The following is a 26640-nucleotide window of genomic DNA, read 5'->3' as shown; positions in this document are numbered from 1 at the left end:
CTAGCAGCCTCATCCATCTCTTCTTGTGACCAATATATATTCGTTTGTAATTGCCAGGCATTTTGTAGGTAAAGCAAAAAAAATACATCGATTCTATTTATAAGGGTAAGATAGTATGCCATCTTATACTCACGTTTTGTATGTCATCTTACCCAATAGATATATGAATTTAATTTTAACCGTTGTGCCAAAAGGTTATAGGTTAGGATGCGCTTTTAACGTTAGTTGTGTCATATAATAATCCTATTTTACATTTATAATTAGTTCAAATTGAAAATCTTTATCTTACATGTCTTTTCACCATCAAGCAAAAGCGAAAGAAAAATTTGTTGCAATTGAAAATAACGAAAACATGAATTACTTGCCCGTCTGCATTCACTTTCAGCCATACTGAATTTAAGCACTAGCTGCATCTACAGACACTCTCTAAAACGTCACAAGATCGCACTTAGCGCTAATAGTTTCATCAATATTGGTAGTGTGTCATCTTATCATAGTATGCCATCTTGAGCACAATTCCCCTACAACCTAATATATAACTATAAATATAATTGATTGACGGCTTATATTAGAAAATATATTTAAGGAACCGCACCTTGACGTGATTCGTATATAATAGTAAATATATTATATAAACATAATTGTTTTAAAACTGCCTACTTACTAGTGCGAATTTATATTAAAATATAAATACATAATTAGTTATATAACTGACAATAATGATTGTTAACTGATGTATAGAGTGTTATGGCGTACGTGCGTTAATTTTATTTAAAAATTATGTCAAACAAGTGACGGTAGTTCACTCGCCGAGTAATTTATCTACAAATATAATAAAATCGTAACTGAACGGTGTCTGTAAATGGAAGATATATAAAAATATATTGGGGGCGTTTGTCAATGTATTAGAACCCACAGCAATGATTTTAATTAAAATATATTATGATATTAAACAAATTTAAAGTACATATGTACCTATATGGATATTAATTTGAATAGATAAATTAACAATTTTTATATTTCGTCCTTTAGATACCAAATATCCTCGTAACGTGTATACCTGAATAAAACAATAATAATATTATTTAGTTGAAAATAACAATTCAATATTATCAATTATGTTTATTGAACATTTTATATCTTCTTAATAAAATCCAAAATTATAATAAATGAAATTAAATCTATTCTCAGAAGTTGATCGACCACATTCTAAAATTAATATAAAATGATTATATTAATAATTATAATAACGAATTATTATTGTTCACAAAAAACCCTATTTATACATTACATATAGAACACTATTTTCTTGGATTAAAAAAATATATTTGCCACAAAAAAAAATATTTACTAAAGATATTAATTTGAACTTGGCGCCTGAACTACGTAAAGACACCAAATATATGTAAAGAATTAGCTAATAAAGTATTCAGTGTATAGCGTGTGATACTGTTTAACAGTTTTATTAAACACTATACATACATATATTAAATATAATTTATTGTGCGTAAGAACCATTTTACTGAAAAGTACTTAAATAAATAGTTATATTGTTAATATTTATTTAATTAATTTTATTATTGATAAAAATAACATGTAGAGTATTTGTTCTTTCTTGCAATACTATTTAAGTGTCTTAGTTATCTATGGAATTAATTGAAAAATTATATAATTTGTTAAATTTTCAAAATAAAAAAAATACAATTTTTTTATTTTCAAATTAGCAAAAAAAATTACGAAAATATGGAACAACGCAGAATTATGTAGTCTACTTATACATTAATCAAAGTTTCCTTTTAAATGTTTCAACTGCAACAAATTCTATAAATAAATCGTTTCACAGAATATTTTCTCATATCAAAAGTTTATTAAAGATTATTTATTAAAAGAAGAAGAAAAAAAAGAATATTAAAATTATTTATTGAATCCATAAATGTTAGCAATATAACAGCGTGCATTGTATAAGACGCAATATAATCATATACCTACTGTTTATAACATAGTATATTATATTATATATTTTAGAAATATTTGCACCCGTAGTAGTGATTATTCAAATGTATATCGGCAGATTTAGATAGAATATATTTATGATGTGACACTTCAACATATATATGGATGGAGTGTATTTACTCTCATGGAACTTGTATCGTAAATAACTTTATACAAAACTTACAATTTCATTTATATTTTTTATATGTTATTGTTTTTTCTATAAACAATATTTGTTTTAGTTGATTTTTTTTTAATTTTTTCATTGGATATAATTATAATACTAACATCTCAAAATACCATATAAGTGAGCGACGAGGCAAGATTATATAAAAAAATATATTAAAAATGAAAATCTATTATAAAATAATTTTATTTTCTATTTTATAACACCATGTATAAAGTTAATCACGATTTTAAAAGTTCCATGATTAATATATTTATTAAATTTCTATGAAACAAGATAAAATTGGTGTGGTATAAAGTTTTTTATTAGTTTCGTCAATTATAACATTGTAATCAGAATGTAGTTGTTTTGAATTATTTAAATCTAAGAATTGTCAATTACTTATTCATTATTTTTGGCATAAGACTTCGCTTGTTTATGTTAGCTATTTGCTATATAAAGTATTTAATTTTAAATTTTATATATACTAGCCAATGTTATATTATTTTTAAGTTTAAATTTTAATTAATGTATCATTAATTAAATATGTGTGTATGGTTTCGTAGAAAATATTATACCTAGATCTCCCAAAACGTACACCCCAATGGTTCATTTGAAACGATCATTATTGTTTGTGTGAAATTTTATAAAACGGTAACAGTAGTAAAAACATTTTTATATGAAATAAATCGGCATAGAATTGCCAGTTTTTTTAACCAAAATGTAAATTTACAATTATGATTTATATAATAAGACAATTATAGGAATTATTTTAATTCTGTATTGAATTCACAAACGAAAATTTTAAAAACCATAAAATATAAAGAAATCTAAACTATACCTAAAGAGAGATGTCGTTTGAAAATTATCTTTTCATAAAAAATCGAGTTACCCACATAAATAGTTATTAAGGAAAATTATGAGCTTCATTTAGACTTACTGGCTTGTGTAACAGTGTTGTGTATATAGAAAATTTCATCTTTCGTCCTTACGTAATTTCCATTTTTAATTCTATTTCTTTTTTCCCACCTTCAATGTTGCTTTAAGCTTTCACTTCCTCATTTGAAATTTTTGATTGTTAATATCAAGCGCACATAACTGGTGACAGGGTTGAAATTTTATATTTGTCTACCAGCAGACGCCAGACGCCGTTCTGAGTCGAAATAACTGGCAGTCCCCCTTTTTACTTCAACTTACAGTACGATCAACAAGTTTTGACCATCCTAAAATTAGATTTCCTGAACTTTCGCGCATTTTTCCCTTGGGAAGTTAAAAAAAATCTTTAAATCATATATTTGCCATTAATCTTCTAATTCAGCTACGTTCAGGGCGGCCACGACTTGCTGACCGTACTATAATAATTTTGAATCTCTGTATCGTTAAATTCGACTTTGAACGTGAAATTTTTAATATCACACATTTTTCAAAAGTATTTTTACAACAAAAAAAAATGCTTATTTATAGAATGATATAACCTTTTATAGGAAATCTATTTACTTACACACCTGTTTTAAAACTAACTTAATGTACACGCACCCTCTTATGTCCATCGATAGTTTCTATATCTAAATTAATAGTTTTGTCAATATTTTCATTCCTTTTTTATGGTTTGAAAAACTAAAGGCACCAATAATGATATTATATTAAGTGTGGAATGAATCTATGTATGTTTTACCTACCTGAACTTTCTGTGCTTCCACGTAACGCATGCTTGTCCTTATAGCTTAATAAAATTAATTTTCTTAATTAATTAATTAAATAAAAAAAGGCCTAAAAAAGTTTGAATAATTAAATACGATTAAATCGTTCAGCAGTTAGTTTAAATTTAATTTTATTGTCGCTAGGATTTAAATCGCAGCAAATAATTATTTATTAAAAAAAAATAATAGCAATAATCTATTTTGTTTATAGTTACATATAATACAATTATTACTAAGCTAAAAATATGCTAACACTATCTACTATTATATGTTATGTTGCGCAGAGACCAAGGAAATGTTCATATACAAATAATTATTTAATATTAAGATTTTTAACTGTAAAAACGTTCCTTTAAGTGCTATAATTTGTCAGTTGTAGTTTTGTAAGAATAGTTACTCTTAGATAATTTATTCTAATTGATTTCTTTTGCTAATGCAGTCGATCGCGAGTGTCTATTCTGTAAGAAATATTTGTAATCGGCAACGATTTTTCAGTATATTATAGTTTTAGTATTATTTGTTAACTGTTAAGCTAAGGAGACGTAACACAATTAAAAATTTAAATAACAATGGACTTTTAAAAGCAAATTGCGTGACGACTCCAATGTTTTTTATGCTTTCAATTTATTCTATCTATTTTATTTTATCTTAAATTAATTCATTTTGTTCGTGGATCTAATGAAAAACTATCTGAGCTAGGTACTATCTATCTTTTGAGTAACGCAAAGTTGCCTTTAATCACGTCCAGTGTATTTAAGTACCTCCAGAGACGGAAATATCTTGAGACTTGAAAGATACGACTTAAGATATTGTCAGTTTGTGGTAGAGGTCGATGTGATTTAATGTTGATTATAAAAAAGAAAGTTTACTGTTGCAACAATGACATGTTTGTTGAAAATTATTTTGTTGTTTTAATGTTTGTCGTTGCGCTCAATAAGTTATTTGTATATTATATAAGATATGGAGTTTTATTTGTACATAAATTTATTTTGTTTTGTCATACCCCGTATCGGTCGTTTGTATTATTTATAGGCATTGGTGCATATCATGTGTATAGAGCAGATGATTAATCAAATAAATTAGAACAGAAATATAGTTGAAGAGTATGTTTTATTGGAATAAAGATTGGTGTTTTTTTTATTTTACCTTTGTAGTGTAAAAATTTTTTAATAAAAATTTAGGCATATCTAGAAGGCGTATTAAGCAGAGAAAAATTTGAGAATTTTGTTAGATCAGTTGCGTCGATCACATGTGTTGACGAGAAGTGTGAAGATATGGACATGCATCTGCATATATATCTCATGCAAATAAATTATTTTGTTTACTAACGCATCGGCAAGGATCAATTTCTGAATGGAGAACTGCCCGTTCTACCAGACAGTGAAAGCGTGATTAATTTAATACATATTTCAAACATAAAGATTTTCTAGAAATGCGGGTTCAAATCCCGATACGTTCAATTTTTTATATATTTTTTAAATAGTTATTTTCTTTCCTAAGTGTGGAACAATACTATACAAATGCTGCGTTCCTATTGTTAAGGTATGCGGAATACAGCGTGACGCTAAGAACAAGAAGAGACCATATTAAACTATTAAAACAAATAAAAGACCACAATTATAACACGTTATATATTTAATTCCAATGCTAAAATATGTAAATACTATGTGAACAATTATAATTTATTTACATTAAGTTACATTTATTGCAAAACCTTAAAAAAAATCACAACAGAACTTTATGGCCTTTATGGGGCCATTCTATTATACAAAATTTTATATAAAATAAATATTAAAAGATTTGACACTGAAAGAAACTAACTTTTTATCTTCATACATATTCTAGCCATCTTAGATTATATTAAACGAATATTTAGACAAATATTTTTAAAATATCATATTTTAACCGTTAGCAACCGTCTATTTAAATATATTTTTAATATAGAATGTAGAATTGCACTGAAATATATTGTAATTCAAGTAAAAAATGTTAAAAATATTAGGCTCATTCCAGTAATTTTTTTTCGAAAATTAACTATAAAACAATCTATAAAAAACATTAAGAGCTTTCGTATGTACACATCCTAACTGTTAGAATGGAGACGATGCAACAGAGGAACTCGAATGAAAATGGTTTATACATCTTTTTAGATAACTTACGGATTTATTGAACGGATTTTGATATGACTTTTGCAATTAGGACGTCAGATTCGGAAGGTTTAAGTAGAAAATAAAAATAATATTGTTTGAAGAAAAGAGTAACAAAGAATGTTAGAGAAGGTAAACACTATTCTTACATTTTTATATTCATATCAAAATATTGGATCACGAAAATCCATCTTTAAATTAATTATAATTATGATAAAAGTTTTCTATTATGGAGGCTATTTATGTTTAAAACTAAGTGCAGTAAGGTCAACGAGTCGTGGCCGCATTGAAATTAGCTGTTGATGGGTGCGGAGAATTGATTTATACAATTTTCTTACCAAAGTTCAAAAAACCTAAGTTCATGAACCTGTACCTATATGGCAATTGATTCTATGCAATTTCAATTATGAGTTTGTTTTACAGAAAAAAAAGGTTCTAAAACTATTAATTATTGTAATAACATTTTTTTGTGTATTTGATACAATAAAGACAAACCTAAGTCAAATCTTTGATATGAATTATGAATTAATTAATATAAATTGTCTATGCTCGTCTATATCTATGCATGTCTAACTGTCTGACTACATTTTATTGCCGGCTTAGAGATAAATCCGTTTTTTTTTTTGTTATATTTACATTTTTATAATTTAACTAATGGTAGACTTAAATCACATTGTTAGTATTCACATGCTGAAATAACATTAAAATCTATTCAAAATAATAAAAAAAATCTAATACATCATGAATATTTTTATTAATTTATTGTATGAGTTACACTCAAAATTTCATGAAGAACTAAATATTATATATTTTTATATAATTTTTGTGACAGAATGTGATAAGTTAAGCCAAAATTTGGTTTCAAATTGTGGAGGCTGTTGTGGCGCACAATAGGCAAAGTTGGGGAACGGAAGTGTCTTAATGAGAACGTAGTGTATGAACAATACGTTCCCAGGTTCCCTTGGCCATATTGTGTACGGTTTACAGCATGATTAATTTTGAATTTACAATTCAAAGATTATTAATGAAATCCTGTCTTGATTAATTATTTCTATTGATTGTTAGCTTTTATAAAATAATACAAACATTGGAATTAAAATACAGTTAAAATAATGCTTTAAATAAACACATGTACATACATACTTACTTAAGATAAATATCCGATTTAAACATTTTAACATCATTTATACACAGAAAGCTTATAAAAATATACAAAAAGCACATACATACGGTATATTTAACAATAACATATTACAGGAATAAACATTAATTATTTTTATTACTGGTATTATATTTTTAAAAGAGATTACGTAAAATTTTTAAATAAAAAAAAATATTGCAAAAGACGAAAAAAAATTTCAGATTATAATAACAGAATTATGTTGTATTATTTTTTTTAAATATATATCAGCTTTATGCTGTGTCATGTAGGCAGAGGGAACCTAGTATTAAGACACTCCGTTGCTCACTTTCTGCCAAATTCTGGAGGCATGTTGGGTGGCAGAAATCAACGCCGCGCTTTGCCTCGACACCAGAGCGAAGAAATGGAAATATAAACGTAAATAAATATTTCACTTCCCCGAGTGGGGATCGAACCCACAAACGTCGTGTTACAGTCACACCCTTGTGCCAAATATAAACAGAGTTACACAGCATTCTTTAACACTTTTAGTGTTATAGGAATTGTTATAGGATAGAAAATAATTTTTTTAGAAACGTTGCTTACGTTCAAATTTTTATACGTTTCTAAAAAAATATTTTACACTGTATTTATTTACAATTGAATTCCATTACAAATGAAAAATATATATATAAAAAAGAGTTTATAAACTAATGTTTATTCTCGTTTTTTCTTTTTAATATTACATAAAAATATATACATAGACAATACACACAAACAATACTTTATGAAGGACGCTACGTTACTTTTCATGGAATAATAAATTTAACTATCAATTTAAATATTTTAATTTAGTAAAAAAAGATTCAAAATATCGAATGATAGACCATGTTATGTTTAATTCACTCGATTGTCAAAGAACAAATGAATATAAATATCGATTATATATATGGAATATCGATTAATTTATACAAATCATAACTTACAATACAGATAATAAAAAAGTCGAAACTGTCACAGAATACCCACCAAGAAAATAAAACAAACATTAAAAAACACTCATATACACAAAATTTTCGAGATCATAAAATATTTTTTAAAAATACAAAATTCCCGTCTTTTAAAATTAGGTACAACTTAATGGTTTAAAATCTTAGATTATCAACCATTTCTCAGTATTAAATTAAATGTGTATTTTATTTGTTTTTGATTCAATTATATTGAACTAATCTTTATTATTGTAAAGATATTATTATTTTAGTTAATATCATATGGTCTCGACAATGCCTTTCCTTTTTTTCGGTTCATTTGATATGAATGAAGTTTCTTCAGACGACATGCTTGTTAATTTCGGTCTTTGGGAAGTATTTGGAGTGCTCTGTGAAAAAAAATATAATTACTAAAAATTATTACGAAAATAAGTAATAATTGCTTTCAAAAGTAGCATTTTAGAGATTTTAATATTTTTGAAAAATTTATTTATATTATAATCAATACAGTGCACTGAAAAAAAAAGGAATTTTCTTTTAATTATGTTTATAATAGTTTTTATTTGCAATAATAGTAACACATGATACATTTCTCTATTTATTTTTAAAATTACATTTAATTTAGCAATGGTGTTTTTATTTTACAGTACTACAAATAGAACGTTTTGTAAATACTTTAACTGAAATGATTATATGAATATGGTAAAATTTTAATGTAATAATTTAATATATTTTTTTAGTTATTTAATTAAAAGTTTTAAAGTAAATGAAATGAACCACTTGACGAGTATACTGTGTAGTGAGGTAATAATATATTTTATGAATTCATGACAATGTTAGTATGTAAGACTAGAATGGTCGGTATACAATTAATTTTTTCATACATTTTCCGATATTATCTGCACTAAATAACCATTTATATATGTATAGATATGTCAATAATATATTTAGACACGTAAATATATAGAAATGTCAGTTTAGGTAAAGATATATAGTTTTGTTTTCTATTATAGCGAACTAAAACGTTCATGAAACTGTAATCGATTAAAATCTTTTTTGACAGTCTGTCTGTGCGTTTGTCAAGAAACCGGATATAGCTAATGATTTTCACGATATTTAATATATAGAATATTGAACATTAAAAAAATTCTGTAAAACTTAAATCCATTGTCCCACAACAATAATCAAATGGAAATCGGAAAATGTATTGTTATAATATACAGGGTGGAATTGTCAGCGCCACTTTAAATGAAACCACAGTTTTAACTACTCTATAAAAGCCTAATATAATTCGGAAAAAAAATAATTCTCAAAAATGAAAAAGTTTTTTTTTCAAACAAAATAAATAATAAAATTATCGTTTTAAAATAAAACGCCATTTGTAAAGTATAACATAGGCACGCACACACTTACCTGTCAAAGCGGCAACGTCGCATACGTATGTGTGCGTGACACGAAATACAGGTATGGATAAAAATCGTGAAATGAAAAAAAAATCCTACGTCCCAGCCGTTGAGGTACCTTGATTATTTTTTTTAATTCTGGGTTTGAAATATTTTACCCTATATGCAGTTTCAGTAAAAGAAGCGCTGCCTCTTCCACCCTGTATATTGTAATATTTAAATGATAAAGCGTGAATTATTTTATTAAAGTAAGTTTTACCTCACTGTCCAGTATCGCCCTCTAGTGGCTGCAAAATTAGAGTTACTTTGACACACACTAGCATTATGTAAATATATCAAGCTACATACAAAACTTTCACATTTATGCTAAATGGGATTAAAGTTAAACATAAATATGTATAATAAAATCGACACCGGTTTAGTAATAAACAAACATACATATAAAATCTAACTAACAAAATGATATATGTATACAAACAATACAACACATTTAATGGACATTCCAGGAAAAACATAAATAGGGAATAATAAAAAGCACATAAAAAAAAATATATATAAACGAACCTAAAATGATAAAAGAAAATTGAATATACTATAGGATCTAGCCTGCATCATCATTATGATATAATTAATAGATACCTTGTCAAGACAAATGTTACATATAAAAAGAATCTTTTCTAATTATTTCTATGTGATAAAGCTATATAATCTAGAAGTATCAAATATCGAAATTCTTATATTGTCACTACAATATTCAAAGTAGTGCATTTGGAAAAAACTAAGATGTGCAGATTCAAATCCATTTATAAAAAGCATATAAATACATTTTTGGAGATTAAATTAATCAGAGGCCGCTATGACCCAGGAGCACAAGCGTGAAACTCTAACACGAAGGTTGTGGGTTTAATTCCCACTCCTTCATCCTCGCGCTCGTAACAAGCGAAAAACCACGGAATTGAGTTCCGGCGTTCAATCCGCTCATAACTTGAAAATTTTGCGGAAAATGAGGAACGGAGTGTCTTAACACTAGGTTACCTCTGTCTAACATGCTAGATGCGGGTAAAGCTATAAAAACACGTATTTTAAATATAATTAACACTAACCTGAGAGCTAGTGGAAGGTATGGCCGCAGCTAAACCAGCACTGCGCCTTATATCTTCTAAGGGTATCTCCTCTGACCGAGCTCGCGGTGAACTCTCCCTTGAAACGTGCACACTGCTTGTGCGGGATACACTACTGAAGGAATTTAAATATATTATGTTACAAAACGCCTAGAAAGAGAGAGTTAAAACATAATTTTGTATCTATATTTAGTATGTGAAATAAAATTTGTAGGGGCCAACATGCATGTAGACGCGGCAGTTGTTGTTTTTAATTCCTCTCGGGGGAATGAAATCCTCCTAATATTAATGTGAAAGAGAGCGTTTGTGAGGATGGATGTTTGTTCCACTTTCACGCAAAATCTACTGAACGAATTCAGATTACACTTTACAGTAACGTAGTTTATACACCAAAATAACACAAAGGCTACAATTTAGCCAAAGATTTCATATAATTTAGCTATAATATAACAATAGGCACTATAATATACACACACATATAATTTAGCTATAATATAACAACAGGCGAAGGCACGTTTGGGTAGCTAGTGTTTTCAATTTTCAATTTTCTCCAGATACACTAAATCAATGAAATAAATATAACCACACACTACCATGTTTGACAATATATACTTTTGTATAAAGTGACATACGTCTGTAACGTTGCTAGGGCAACGCGTATTATACGCGTCATTAATAAAAACATTTATAATGTTATGCAGTTTCATTCAATAATATTTACCTCTCTCTACTAGTAGTCCGTTCTCTGTATACAACGATTCCATCTTTTAGCACATGTCCGCTCGGCCTTCGTAACCGCCGTTCGGTATCATCGCCATCAAAACCTATTAAAAAAGATAAGTAATTAATAATGTTTTTTTTATAATTTTTAAACTGCTATTACATACATTGCTTGTTGTGTGGTGAAACTCAACGCATCGCTTTGTGTTCTTACCAGAACAAGAACATAAAAATTATTTATATTTACCAGAGTGCCGTCTTCCAGCGAGGGCGGGGCGTGCGAACAGAGGGCGGTGCCGGGGCGCGGGCGCTGGAGCGGCGACCCCACACACTTCTAGGAGACGCCCGATTTGTTGCATTTTCTTTTGACGGGATTTTGTACGTCCCTGGAAGTTACGATAATTTAGATATTTAATTTTTGTCATAGTATTTATGACAATGCATATGGCCTGAGGCCACTCATTACGCAGAGAAACTACTGCGTTTTTACTTTAAAGTATGTGAGCGTTTTCCTTGAAGTTGGCCCTACCTCTGCAAGTGCCTCACTTTCGAGTAAGTGTAGCATAGACAAGTAGTCTTCAAAATTTCAGCTTTGCTTAAATGACATAAGTCTGGGAGCCCTGGGATCTTGGGCTAATGGTATATCTGTCACAATAAGTCTCATTTAGACTCCGTCCGTATTCGATATTCGCAATTTTATACATCAGATTCTGTTAAAAAAATATATTGGTATTTTTTTAATTCAACCGAAATCCAATAATTTCCATGAGAGTTACGAAACTCCTTGACATCCGTTATGAAAAAATATTAATATATTACAATAAGTTATACCTTAGTAAGCCTCTGTTTCGCCGCCATACTGCGTATATGATCATCGAATTTGAACTTAGCACGTAATAGCACCGTTCTTGGTAAAGCGCCATGTGCGCCCACGCGGGGTTTGTGAATCGTTAAATGAAGGCAACGCGGATCTTCTTTATCTCCTTGTATCTGAAAATATACTTATAAAATGTTAATAACATTAAGAAAAAAAAAATAAATCAGCCTCACACTGGGTCCCGCATGTAGCAGGTTAGACAGAGGGAACCTAGTGTTAAGACACTCCGTTCAACGCCAGGCCGCCGCCAACCAGCCAACCCGCCGCCAACCAACGCCGTCCAGGGTTAATAAATAAATAAATGAAATAACATATAATGTTTATCAGACTATATATAGAACCAACTACAAACCTCCAAGTCCTGTAAGCTGCCCACTAACTTAGCGACCCCCCATCCCATCCTCTGTTTGTCAGGTTCCACCAGGATCACCTGGATATTGTCCACAGCAAGAAACCTGTGGTGCCACGTGCCATCTTTTTGTATTATATCACAGGATATTAGGTCGGAGTCATCTAGTCAATAATAAAAATATTTTTTTAATATTTTATCACGCATATAACAGGGTAGGCAGAATGAACCGAATTTAAGACAATCTGTTATAGTTTTCCGTTTAATTTTCGAGACATTGTCATTGGAATTGCTAAACTCAACGTTGCTATATTAGAACAAGGCAATGAAAATTAACTCCTCCGAGTGAGAATGGAACCCATGACCTTGTTAACTGTTGTGTCGCTGCACTACGACGGCATTATATGATAATATTTTATTTATAAAATATTAATAAAAATACTAGAGAAATCTTAATAAGAGAGTCAAATGTTTTCCAATCATGCCAAATCAAGACGTTATTTTTTAAATCTAAATATTAGATATTTTTGTTAATAAATAAAAAAGTGAAATTAAGTAAAGTAAAAAGTGGCCCCCCCAATCCTCCCCAAAACCAGTCCAAACAAGAGGGATATTAAATTTTCACGTGTATTGCATGTGTGTATGTCCGTCCGTGGCATTGTAGCTACCAAACGGATGAACTAATTTTGATTTAGATTAGATGATCAATTATTTTTATTTAAAAAATTAATTAAAAATTTTAATTTAATGAATTAAAAAAAAATCAACTTACTTAGGTCCAAAACATCACCGACTTGTACAAAAGGTGCCGGATTGGCCAAAGGTAGTTGCGTTTCCGTTTTACCAGTTAATTTTAGATACAATTCTCTTATTAGGAAGAATGTGCGTATTGCCCTTCGAGCTCTTTCCATCTGCAAAAGTGTTTATGGTATATACGAATTGAGTTTTTTGGTGAATTTAATGTTTGTAATAAATAAGATGATACTATTTTATTAAACGACACTAGAGCAAAAAAATTAAAGTATTAAAAAAATATATTTCCTCGAGTGGGAATCGAACAGAAAACCTATCGCGTTTACAGGCACGCGATTAGCCTCAAATATATTATCAGAAAATATAATAGAAATATAAATATTTGAAAGGGGAGCTACAAAAATTTTTTTTTTGTTTTCTTTTATAAGCAGTGTACAAATAAAGAATAATTATAACAATGACCTATTTTCCAAATAACAATTTTCTTTCGTCTTCTTTATAGTTTCTATGTAACCCACTATACCTTTTGTCAAGTCTTACCAGGTTCATAAAATAAACAATGCGGGCACAACCGCAAGTCAAGGCTAGTATCATATCAATATATAAGTAATAAATCCTCACCTCTCCACTAGGTAACCTCTTCTCGAAAGCTATACCAGACATGGGAGTGCGCGTCGGCGGCAACAGTATCGCTGCGTCCATACATAGCCATTCTACGTTTAATGGTTTTTTACTCATTTCACAATATCTGAAAATAATTAATTAAAGGCTTAGTTTAACTGTAAGCAGTCTAAGAATGAATCGACTTTATATTTGTGACAAGTTTTGTTTTTATTTTATTATTTAGTCTTTGTTACAAGATACCATACTGATATCATAGAGAACATAAAGAAATCAACAATCTTGTTTCGTCATTTTCATTTCTTTTTCGTTTTCATATGATTATCTATATATATAAAAGGACTTGTCCTCACTGACTGAGGTAAGACGCACGCACAGCCGTAACCGCTGATGGTAGAAACGTGAAATTTGAACAGATGTTTACTTTCGTATTCTGGACATCCACTAAGAAGGGATTTTGAAAAATTTCAACTCTAAAGGGGTGAAATAGGGGTTCAAAGTTTGTATGGAAAAAAATTTAAATCGGCACCGATTTTTATAAAATTTAAAATTTAGATTTTTAAAAGTATTTAATTGAACACGTGTTTCATCGTTTTCTAGAATTCTTCCCCTAAGGGTGCATATAAGGGGTTGAAAATTTGTATGGAAAAATTCTTAAATCGCCACGGATTTTTATAAAATTTGATATTTAGACTCTTAAAAATATTTAATTGAACATGTGTTTCATGGTTTTTCAGAATTCACCCCCTAAGGGTGCAAATAAGGGGTTGAAAGTTTGTATAGAAAAATCTTTAAATCGCCACCGATTTTTATAAAATTTGAAATTTAGACTCTTAAAAATATTTCATTGAACACATGTTTCATAGGTTATTAGAATTCACTCCTAAATACGCAAGCGAAGCTGCGCGCGTCCGCTAGTATGGTATAAGGATATATTTAGAAAATGTTAGGAAATAAATTATACTCGACAGCATCTCTATAAGAAAACATTACATTTTCAAAATATACCGTACAATTTAGAATATTAGCCATAGGTTCTGGCATTTAAAGCCAAATTAGAAAGAAATAGTAATACTTACTCATCCTCAAACATATCCAAAAATATATCGTCACATTTATAAAAGTTTCTCGCCAAAGCTGCAGATCGGCCTCTCAAAGAGTCAGCTGTTGAGACATGCCTCGCTGGTGTCGCACTACTGCCTTGCATTGCCGTTCTAAGAAGACGGACGCTTAGTTCACATGATACTAGACGTACTTTTGAACCTGAAATAAAAAAAAAGGTACAAAAATTTTAACGCAGCAGGATTCAAACTTGCGTCGATTCAGGCTTAAAATACACATTAAAGCTTATTTATGTTATTTGCATACATCTTGGGTTCCGCTAGGTTTAAATTTTTATATATTTTGTAATATAATGTGTTTCAGCCACATTAATTTATTTATGAAATTTCTTAGTTTAAGGTAACTCTTGAAACGATAGCCTTTACAATCCCTAGCTCTCTCTCTTTCTACATAATTATTAAATATTAGCGACGAAGTAATGTAAAAATCTTTTTATTTTTAACATTTTCAAAGTCTTATTCCACACTTAGAAAAGAAAAGAAAAATTTATTTAGAGACGTATAAAAATTTGAACGTCGCGGGATTTGAACCCGCGCCGCTTGGAAACCGTCCACAGCGCACTAAGCCATACGATATCATCTATAAAAAATTAAATATAAATATAATGCTCACCAGGTTTACAGCTCGAATTGGCTATCGCCATCAACTTAGATATTAGAAGCGCATTAAAACTATCAGATTTCTTTTGTTCACTAGTTTCCTTTATTCCTTCACGAGATGGCGTTTCTTTACCTGTATTTTTGCTAGAATTATCTAGTTCTGAATATAATAATGTCTCTAATAATTCCGGATTCACACCTAAAATTATATAAATAATCTAAAGTATAAGGCCGTAGTAGCGGCGCAGTGTGTATCTGTAAATGCGACGGCTATGGGTTCGATTACCTTTCGGGGGAGTGGAATATTTTTGTGTTTGCTTTCGTAACAAAATAAAACACGTTAAGTTGCGCCGTTCTACACGCATATATTCTTGGTTGCTTGTTTTATACGGGATACATTGTGAAAATTGCTGGAAAGCCATAGTTTAATATAGAAAATGTATATATATATTACTTTATTTCGTTATAAATGAATTAAATAAGTTCTTATATCTTACCCACTGATAACCAGGTCAGCATAAAAATAAAAAAAAATGATTAATATGGGGAAATCAATACGATACAAATTATAATTTAATTAATATTATTGTGTACTTTTATATATTATAATATATTTTATTGTTATCCAGTAAGTAATAAACAATTTATGTTCTTGATACTTTTGCTATAGTTTATTAACGTTTTTTTTAATATCTTCTAATACGTGAAATTAACTCCTTTGAATATGATATCAAATCTTCCGAGCCACAATGTTATTAACAAGTATTTAAGATTACCTACTTTCTTTAAAAAAATCTCATATATTACTTTAAAACAAATTAAACTCACCTTTATTATTAATTAAAGCATAAAGTAAGCACAGCGCAAACAACGCTTTATAATCGTTTTCACTACAATCTAACGAATCCAAGATGGTCTTCAAAAATGGTTTTCTATCAATATTTCTTGCCTCTTTCTCTAATAAATTCTCAACTGTTTTAGTCCGTTCCGTGGACGTACTAGGCATAACACTCAACAACTTCTGTTTTTCCTCATCAGTTATATTATTAAAATCGGAAACTTTCGATGAGCCGGAATCGATTCCGGAATCGGGTAATGGCGAGTCAGGCATATTCGGCTTCAACGTAATCGAGCTTCTCGATTTAGTCGATTGTATTTGTGTGACTAAGTCCTCTGTGGAATCATTAGCGATACTTGACGACTCGCTTATTTGAGACGTCGATGGTAAAGAAGTCGATACTAATTCGGGATCGAGATCGCAACTCGATTGATCCGTATCGTATCCGAATGATTTGGCTCCAGTATATTCTGGTGTAGTATAATCTCTCTCTGGACAAGAAGTATTTTCTAATGCCTTTTCTAAACTTAGTTGTGGCTTTGAAAATTCTAATTTAATATTAGATTTCGCGTGACTGACATACATGTCTAATATTTTGGTCGCGCCTTCTTCGAATACCGATAAATCGGACTGTAGAATGATCCATGCTAACGCGTGTACTATAGGGCCGTGGGTTATTATAAGAAATACTTGTGATAGCAAGAAAAGGGAAACTACGCACGAAACTGAAGGTTTAGCTTCGTCTTCTGTCTCTAGTCTTTGCAATGGATAATTAAACCTTGGAGGTGCATCAGTACTTTTTCCAGTCAATATGGCTTCTAAATTACGAGTAATAACTTCCAAACTTTGAAAATGTTCCCTATTATAGGGAGAAGATGTAATAGGGCGTTTGGAAGACTCGGAAGTAAGGGAATATATGTATAGGGGTATCAACAATTTGTGCAAGAGGTGCTCCGTTAAAACGTCATTTAGGTCAGGAATGTTTAAGCATAGAATGTCATTTATATAATGTAAGTGGTCTAAGTGTTCTGCCACTAAGTCGTCAAGTTTTTGTTGAGATTGATGGCTGAAAAAAAAAACAATAATATAATAATAAATTGTTTAATATAAAACTGCGTATTTATTATCAAAGATCAAAATGTGCTTAGATATTTGATTGATTATGTTATAAGAAAACAATTTTAAACCGGAATTAGCACCACTTGGAAACTATCCAGGGATCGCCAGCCTTTAAAATCTTGGACAACTTTCAAGGGGCGGGTTTGATTCCCGTTACATAAAAATTTTTAATCATTTAAATTTTATTTTAGAAAACATCTAAAAATATTCATCTATCCTTACTTTTAAGTATAATACAAGAAATAAAGTAAATACTAATCAAATATTCATTTCAACAGACGTATTAGCATTAAGTAAATTGACCCAACAATCTTATTCCTATTTAAAAGCAATATAAACACGTGCCGCAAGCATGGCCGACATATTTACTATAGTAGTATACTGATAACACAAAATTATGTCAATGGACCAAGATTTATAGTAACATTAATTATTATTAATAGGTATCACATAGTGCAATGTGAAATACTAATTATTAATAAACTCTAAGGCTATAAATACGACGATTGTGGATTCGATTCCTGCTCGGGGAAATGAAAAATTGAATATTTTCACTTCTTCACTTTAGTAACAAGACAAAGAGCGACATTGAGTCCTGTCCCTCAATACGCAATGTCTCGAGAATTTGGTGGAAAGTGGTGAACGGATTGTCGTAAGACTAGGTTCCCAGGTTCCCTCTGCCTTTCCTGCTATGTGCGGGATACAGCGTGAAGCTAAAAAAATATACTCACTCAGCGTCATTTCTGACACACGCGTCTAATTCGAGAATGTGTTTTCCAATAAACCAGACTAAGTTACTGAAGTATGGCGCTGCTGTCCTACAAAAATAGAATTTAGCATATTACCTACTAAATATTTTCGAAAGAATCGAATAATTTAATTCAATATTAAATGTCAGTCAATTATTTTTAATAGACCACTTTACCACATTACAGTAATAATACCCAAAATAAAGTAAAGTAAAGTAAAGTTAAAGTTGGGTGTACTAAATATTTTGAATTTAATGTTTGGCAAAAATACGGAATTTTATTGAAAACCGATGCAGGTATGTTTCAATCTTAAACTGTAATTCACAGAAGGATTACTCATGATTACATTACAGAAAAAAAATGAAAAAAGAGTAATTTTGTAGTCTTAGGACTTGAAAAATCATCATAGGGCGTCGGTTTTTCCGATATTTTTTTAAATCAATATAATATGAAAAATACATGACACAGATTTTTTTTTATATTTTTCTCATAACTGTCACGACTTGGTCTATCACCTGTTTTCGTTTTATCGTTGACTCCTGGGACACCCTGTATAATAAAAAATGTATACAAACAATGACCTATTATTTGAATATCATCCTATAACTACGATGACATGTGCTATAGTTTCTGTCAACACTAACTATAATTTAAAATTATATGAGGCCTGGAGCTGTGGCGGTCACGATTGTAGGTTCGATTCCCATTCAGGGTAAGGGATTATTTAATATTTTATAATTTTACTTTTTCGATCTGGTGACAAGACCAAGCACGGTGTTGAGTTTCGCCATTCAATGTCTTGGAGTGTCTTTACACTAGGTATCCCGCCATGCGAGGCTACAGCATGAAGCTAAAAAAATATTATATCTTACCTATCTCTAATAAATCGCAACATACTGGCATCTTGAACTCTATACACATTTAATGTCAAAGTTCTTACAGCTATCCGAACCATTGATTCTGGGTGATTAAAAAATTTGATTGCCTCAGTATACAATGGGAAGTCTTTTGTATGCTAAAAATAAAATAAAGCATTATGTAACAGTTGTTTTACAAGTTTAAATTCAGGTCACTTGTTCACTTTTAAGTGCAATGTATGAAATTGTCACTTTTAAAACCAACTACTCTTACCATGCAATATTTCAAAACTTTGGCAATGGGTAGGGAATGGAATTTCTTAACTCTAGGTTGCCTCTGCCTATCATATATAGCAGGGTAACCAGAGTAAACCTAGTGTTTAGACACTGCATTCCTTACTTTCTGCTGAATTCTGGAGCATTGCATGTAGAGTGCAACATTGAGATCTGCCACTCAATAAGCAATGCTTTGAGAATTCAGTGGAAAATGAAAGTGTCTTAATGGAAACAGAGTGTCTCAACACTAGGTTCCCTTTATCCGGCATCCCTTTATAACATCAATTAGAGATACATACCTCATTATAAAAGAAGTGAATAGTATGATTATTTAGTTTAAGACTTAGCGTCTTTAGGAATGATATATAATATGCCATCACTTCTTCATCAGAAATGTCAAATTTGTGAACTATTATAGAGTTGACATGATTATTGCTTAATAAGTAATCTGAAAGGCAAAATAATCTCTTACTTAAATAATAAAATTAATTTTATTTTAAGTTTTTTGAGATAATTAAAACTATACTTAAACTTTTTAATTGCTTTTTAATAAGCTGAATAACTTGAGTTTACACATAATGCTTGATATACTTACATAAGGATGTTTCATTTCTTATATTTTCAAATAATATGTTAAGTGTTTGTAACAACTGTACACATACATAAGAGGAGCCTCCACACTTTTGTCTCATAATCTTTAAGAAATATGACAACATATTTTTCTCTAAGAAGAAACTGTAAGAAAATTTAAATATTAAACAAAAAAGCATTGAATATTTCAACATGTATGAAACATTTTACAAATAGTGTGAAAATGGAAGTTTTAAATGATATATCAGCTTTATGCTGTATCCCCCACACATCAAGGTAGGCAGAGGGAACCTAGTTTTAAGACACTCCATTTTCTATTTTCTGACATAATCTGGAGGCATTGCATGTTAAGTGGTAGAACTTATCAATGAAATAAATTTAAATAAATATTTCGTTTACTTGAGTGGGAATCAAACCCACAAACAGTCACACTATGTCCTTGTGTTACAACTGGCTGAATCTCGAATGATATATATTTAGCTATGTATAAGAGATCTCATATATCTGTATAAAAGTAATAGAATATACATTGGTATTGCTTAATAATCTTAACCTTGTAGTTACATTAGAACAAAATTACACACTAATGAGACTATTGGTCTCAATTTACAAGTCTTTGTTGAATTAAAGACTACTAAATATTTAAAAAAATACTCACTCGAAGACTGAACTATCATTTTGGTCTCCCCATATTAAAATCTCTGCTATGCATCGTAAAGATTCAACTAAAATACCACGATTGCTCTCGGATACCGTAGTATTTTTACACAGTATATTGTGTAAATATTTTAATCTCTCTAGAGAATGAGGATTTTTAGGGCGACCCCAACCACCCCCGAACCAGCTACGACTTCGAAACATCACGCCACTATTGTTTTTTCTGTATTAATGACGAAAACACTAATCATTTTCCTAAAGAGTTGTAAAATATGCCTTTCACACTTATATTCGTCTACATATTACGTAAGGCGTGTATGGCAATAAAATATAAATAACTCTAATAAACAAAAGCCACCATGGTAGCTTATATTTTTATTTTTATAATTCTTGTTATTTTCACACTTCCTCTTCCTACGTTCAATGTAATTTTGACAACTATTTGACATTTTTCATCTGACAAGTTGCCATAATTCAAGTATTTTTGCTGCGTTCCTTTTAACAATAACTCATAGACTATAATATAAAGTTTTTTTTTTAAATTTGATATTTTTTTGCATAACAGGGAAACATAGTTAGCAGAAATCTAATGTCAAGGCACTCAGTTTTTTCATTATAGGTTTGAGAGATTCATTTTTTTTGTTGTATAAGTTTCTGTTATGGTGTATTATTTAGTTAGTATAAAAAAGAAAAAGTCTAAGCATAAAGATATTATGTTCGTATTACGTTACTTGATTTCTAAAAATCTTTAAGTATTTAAAATTAAATTAAATATTACTTGCTGTATCCCCCATGTAGCAGGGTTTTAGAGGGAGCATAATGTTAATACACTCTTTCCGCCGAATTCTAGAAACATTGCGTGTTCAGTGGCAGAACTCAACGCCGCGGTTTCTTAAGACATCAGAGTGAAGAAATAGAAATATTATATCCTTATTTCATATCCTCGAGTGGGAATCGAATTCATAACCTGTCTCACTTACAGTCACAATACGCCTGTGCACCCGCGCTACGCTGGCGCTCTACAAATTTGTATATTTAGGTGTAACAAAAATTAATTTAGAAAAAGAAAAGCATAATTTTATTTTCTTAAGACATAATCGCTTTTAAGTCATTACAAAAATATTTTAGATAAACCTAATAAAGATTAAAAAGATGTTTAAGGAAAAATGTATTTTCTATTTAAAAATAAAATTACATATTTACTTTATTCATTTATTTATTAAATTATTTTATTGCAGTTAATTAAATACATTGTGAGCATAGTATATTACTAAACATTATAAATATGGACTATTAGAGTTATTACAAGTCATTCTTATCCTCCTTGACAAAAATTACTTAATTAAAGAGTATTTTTATGATTTTTACTTCTTGTATGTTTTAATGAAATGTATATAAAATTAGGAAAATATAGAAAATATTATTGTAAAGTATTTCTTCAAAGTAGTACCTATTTCTATTTACAATATTATGGTTAATTGTTTTACCAAGTAAGTAAAATGTTATTGGACGGCATAACGTTAGTGATTGGATTAAGTTTTATTAAGAGTAGTAAGTTTTAGTAAGATTCTTAAAAAACTATATTTATAAATAACTATTTGTGACATAAATTAAATACAAACTACAATCTTTCATTCATTACTTTTATCTGTAACTTTCATCTCTTACACAAATTTTATCTGTAGCTTAAAATTCGAAATATTTAAATCACACTTATGTTGTTATTAAAAATAAATTGTATTTTATTTTTCAGTGGACGGATTATTTTAAATTATTTTTAAAATTATAAATTAACTATTAATAAATACTTCTTAAATAATAATACCTTAATAACTATATTTTAATTTATAAAAAAGTGATCCTAGCGTGACTACAAGATAGACATAATTCAATTGTCTACAAAGTCTTTTCGTAAGCAGCAGGACGAGGCCATTGCAAATAAATTAAGAAATAACATTTAAAAAATCTTAAACTTTAATATATTATGTTAATCTCAAAAAAAATTACCACTAAAAGATCGGTTTCAAACATTTGTTGAAAATAATTTGCATTAGATATCTTTATGAGTGTATAAGAGCTTTAGGGTGATTACAGAATCTTTTTAGAAAACTATCATATATGACAAAATAATACGATTTTGTAGTAGGTAGGTGGTATTAACATGATAAGTATTGTTTAATTAATCATTAAACTAACAAAATATATTTTTTTATAATTATTGTTCTAGGTTAATTGTTGCCGTAGACAAGGAATTCTGATATTATGAAAATTTTATTAAATACATTTTATGAGGTTAATTTACATCTAGATATTATATAACATACATACTATATAATCTTATTTCACTGATGTTTATATTAATAGTATATTTACTTTTAAAACTGACCTTGAATTACATTTTTTATCAATTTTTTCATATAATATTTATCATATAAGTAAGTACAACCTAGGAGTACAAACAAAGGAGCACCAATGTTGTGCGTAGAATAAAACCTATAAAGGTACGTACATAATAAAAGAAAAGATTTATTTTATCGCTCAATAATAATGAAATATTCCTGTAAAATTAAGGGAAATGGGTGGATGCTGTCAAGTTACACAAGGCAAACCTCGACTCGATACGAGTCATTAAAATGTCCTATCTATTAATATAAGAAAATAAATTAAGGATAGAAATTTTGAAGGGCATCAGAATAAATTGAATTATAAGTGTCTCGTAGCACGTAAACGTCACCGTCAGGCTTCCCGTTGAAAACAAACGGTCCTTTCAGGTTTGTAATTTTAGAGTTTGTTGGTACTGGTTTAGGTTTAGGCTTGTAACTTTGTGAATTGTAACTTGGGCGAGGAACAGAGGGCATTACTGGCTGAGAGCCGTAACCATATGGATCTACTGGCATTTGAGGAGCTGGTGGGAAGCCAGGAGTTCCGCTCCACTGGTAAATACCAGTAGGTTTTCCGTTTGAGACAAAATCAATAGGCAAATTGATGAAAGGATCAGCCTGAGGAGGAACTCCTTGAGGAAGCATAGGTGGCATTGCAGGTCCCAGTGTTGGTGGTTGCGATACATATCCTAAGCCCGGTACAAACATATAAGGCGTGGGGGGTAATCTGATGTAGAAGATTGGCGAATTATCATATTGTAGAGAATTCAGGTTATCGTTGGGGTAAGTTTCCCCATTTCCATTCTTTTTCTTATTCTGTTGACGACGCTTCGAGGGTATTGTCCTGGATATATCATCTTCATCGAAGTGATCGTCATTTACAGCGAAAGTAACATCGTCATCATCTTCAGAATAATCTAGACTGGACGAGAGAAACGATGGATAATAACCAGAAAATAAATTTAACGCTTTGTTTCGTCGATTCTTGGGCTCGGGTGGAGAAGTTGCTTTTTCTTTAAAATTATCTTCAAGTTTACTTTGACGTTCCGACGCTGTACCATTTTCTTCAATTGCGGCTGCGCGAGTTCTTCTATTTGGTGCACTTTCGATCTGGTAGAGTATGGCGAGCAGCACTAGCACACGTAACAGAATGGTGCGGTCCATCTTGATATATCTGGAAAATAGAAAGGAAATCGATTATTATATTTTATAAATGAAAATTTACAAAACCATATAATTTATCATTGTTAAAAAATGGAATGTATATTAATTAAAAATCTTTAATTAATTAGCTAATTATCGGTAGTTGCAAATTATGAAAAAAACTCCTAAGCAGTAAAGAAACATTAATCAAAAGAATATTAATACCATAATATATTACTCCGAGCTAGGACATATAAGGACTTCAGCCATATTGGACATGACAATGAGAAATGAGAATGGACAGTTAGCTAGTATTATAAAAGAGGCTGTGATAAAATCTACATATTTAATACAATCTATGAATAATAATTCTAAGGAAGGAAAATAATGCGTATAGTCATTTGTTATTACCTATCATACATACAACGTCACATATCTCGGAAACTCGATGTTTCAACGTTTAACGAGATCGGGATAAATTGCAAGACTGTAGATAAACGTGTTAATCGATTTGCGGAGAGTATTAAGTTACGTAGAAAAAGAGTTTTACATTAATATTAGTACTATTAGTTGTCATTATTTATGCGTTCTAGTGAACGCACGTAGATTACTTGAAAGTTGATTTATAGTAGGTACTTAAAGCCCTATAGATGTTGCTTCTTAACGAAGAAAATTATTGGTTATTAAAATATTTGGGGTTTGAATTTTGTATATTCGACAATTGGAGGTTTTCCTTCTAAATTTTTTTCATTGTCATTTTCTATTGAAATCTAGCAATATCCAGACAAAATAAATTTTGATTAAAAAAAAACTATACATCAACTATATTTAGTATGAGATGAATTTCCACTTTCCGAATGGAAATTCTACTTAACACCAACCACAATCTATCAGACTCAAACCAGGCGCACTATTATATTGTAAGCTCTGTAAATTTGTCTTTCTTTTCCTTATTTTTTCAAAATTTTTATATACCAAAGATATAAAAAAAAATGCTATTTTTACACTTAAATTAACATTAAAAATACGTTACCTCCCTTACTCTTATCAAGTAGGTATCTAATAAATTATCTGTATAAAAAATAAATTTATCAACTTTAAGAAAAATAACTTTGATTTGTTTACAATCATTTTGGAAAATTCTACTTAATTAAATACATATCAAATGAGAGACAGGATGACTGTTTGTTTATCATTTATTTATCACGATATGTCCCATTACTGCAATCTAGATATATCTGTTGGTTATCAACGCTGTTTAGTTACGAGATTGTAACGAGATCACCTGTAGGTACTGGTGGCACCTAAATATAAATTATATAAATTAACTCTTATTTTGAGGTCAATCGTGGTGCAGGACCATCAGTGACTGTCAACACGACTGGTTGTGGGTTCGATCTCCACTCGAGGGAATAAATTATTATTTTCATTTCTTCACTCTGGCTCCAAGATAAAAGCCCGGAGTTCTGCCACTTAACTCGTAATGCATCCAAAATTTGACACGAAATGAGGAACGAAATGTCTTAACACTAGGTTCCCGCTGCTTTACCTCCTGTGTGCGGGAAACAGCGTGAAGCTGATTTATTTATTTTTATATCAATCTTTTTAAAATAAAATACGGGCACCCAGTTCCTCTGTGTACGCAAGAATCGCTTAATTGACGGATTTTATGAACACGCTATTCTTATCGCTTTAGAAATCTGTTCAACGGTTTATTTTCACATTGGTATTTTAGTAAGAAATTTATGTTATCGATGGCGTTCGTGTTGAATGGGTTGTGCCTGTGAGGTATGGACGGAGACTCGGTTATTATTATCTGGATCCCCAAGGTAGCTTCCGTATTAATTGTATATAGCTATATATTTATTACGAGGCCACTCGTGGCGTAGGGGCACAAGTATGGCTGTAAAGGCGGCTGGTTGTGGGTTCAATCCCCACTCGAGGAAATTAAATATTTAAATTGATATTTTCATTTCTTCGTTCTGGTGTCGCGGCGGTGAGTTCCTCCACTCAACACGCGTTGTCTTGTCACGAAAAATAAGAAACGAAACTCTTAACAGGGTTAGGTTCCCTCTGTCTTCCCTATAGCGTCTAGGATACACCGTAAAGCTGATTTATTTTATTTAATACATCTTTCTCTTTTCATTGCGAGAGTTTAAGGTTTTCGAGGCATAGCACATACCTACACATCGTCCATTTAGAGAGAAATCAGTGGCATATCACTTTGCTGTCCACGTTCCACACATTTAAATGCAAATATTTACTTGCAACTAAAGCTTAGGAAGCGCCTTCGTTAAAAACAAAAGCAATTTACAAAGTCGTAAATGTTGTTTTATATTTTCTCTACATT

The 26640-nt window shown here is 30.1% G+C and overlaps 2 protein-coding genes across 5 annotated transcripts in view; both read right to left on the bottom strand.

Annotated features, from left to right (window-relative positions):
* Positions 1-5475: 5475 nt before the first annotated feature.
* On the bottom strand, positions 5476-21194 carry ema (C-type lectin domain containing ema). Of its 2 annotated transcripts, XM_085198322.1 has the most exons (17): positions 20768-21194; positions 20114-20253; positions 19818-19966; positions 19258-19400; positions 18368-18454; positions 16508-17583; positions 15693-15878; positions 15038-15221; positions 13959-14085; positions 13357-13495; positions 12588-12748; positions 12190-12348; positions 11606-11744; positions 11360-11462; positions 10621-10753; positions 9777-9804; positions 5476-8503 (listed from the first exon to the last, which is right to left on the bottom strand). In XM_085198322.1, the coding sequence occupies exons 1-16, from the start codon at positions 20968-20970 to the stop codon at positions 9778-9780; spliced, it is 3156 nt and encodes a 1051-aa protein (XP_085054448.1). In that variant the 5' UTR covers positions 20971-21194; the 3' UTR covers positions 5476-8503; position 9777. The 2 variants fall into 2 exon arrangements, with proteins under 2 accessions (XP_085054448.1, XP_085054447.1); XM_085198321.1 differs by lacking the exon at positions 9777-9804.
* Positions 21195-21964: 770 nt separating this feature from the next.
* The window catches only part of LOC146531557 (uncharacterized), a 100324-nt gene continuing 95648 nt past the window's right edge, over positions 21965-26640 (bottom strand). For 2 of the 3 annotated variants that reach the window (XM_085198319.1, XM_085198318.1), the window contains one exon: positions 21965-24321. In XM_085198319.1, the coding sequence (XP_085054445.1) occupies positions 23430-24311 (882 nt within the window). In that variant the 5' untranslated portion in view covers positions 24312-24321 and the 3' untranslated portion in view covers positions 21965-23429. Of the gene's footprint in view, positions 24322-24515; positions 24589-26640 lie in introns of those variants that run through there. The other variant, XM_085198320.1, reaches the window with a different exon arrangement.

The sequence above is a fragment of the Heliconius melpomene genome, chromosome 15 (assembly GCF_056956725.1).
Source record: "Heliconius melpomene rosina isolate 202511_hmr_F chromosome 15, ASM5695672v1, whole genome shotgun sequence".
NCBI lineage: Eukaryota > Metazoa > Arthropoda > Insecta > Lepidoptera > Nymphalidae > Heliconius > Heliconius melpomene.
Note: the sequence above shows the minus strand (reverse complement) of the source record. Positions and strands in the feature narration are given on the sequence as shown.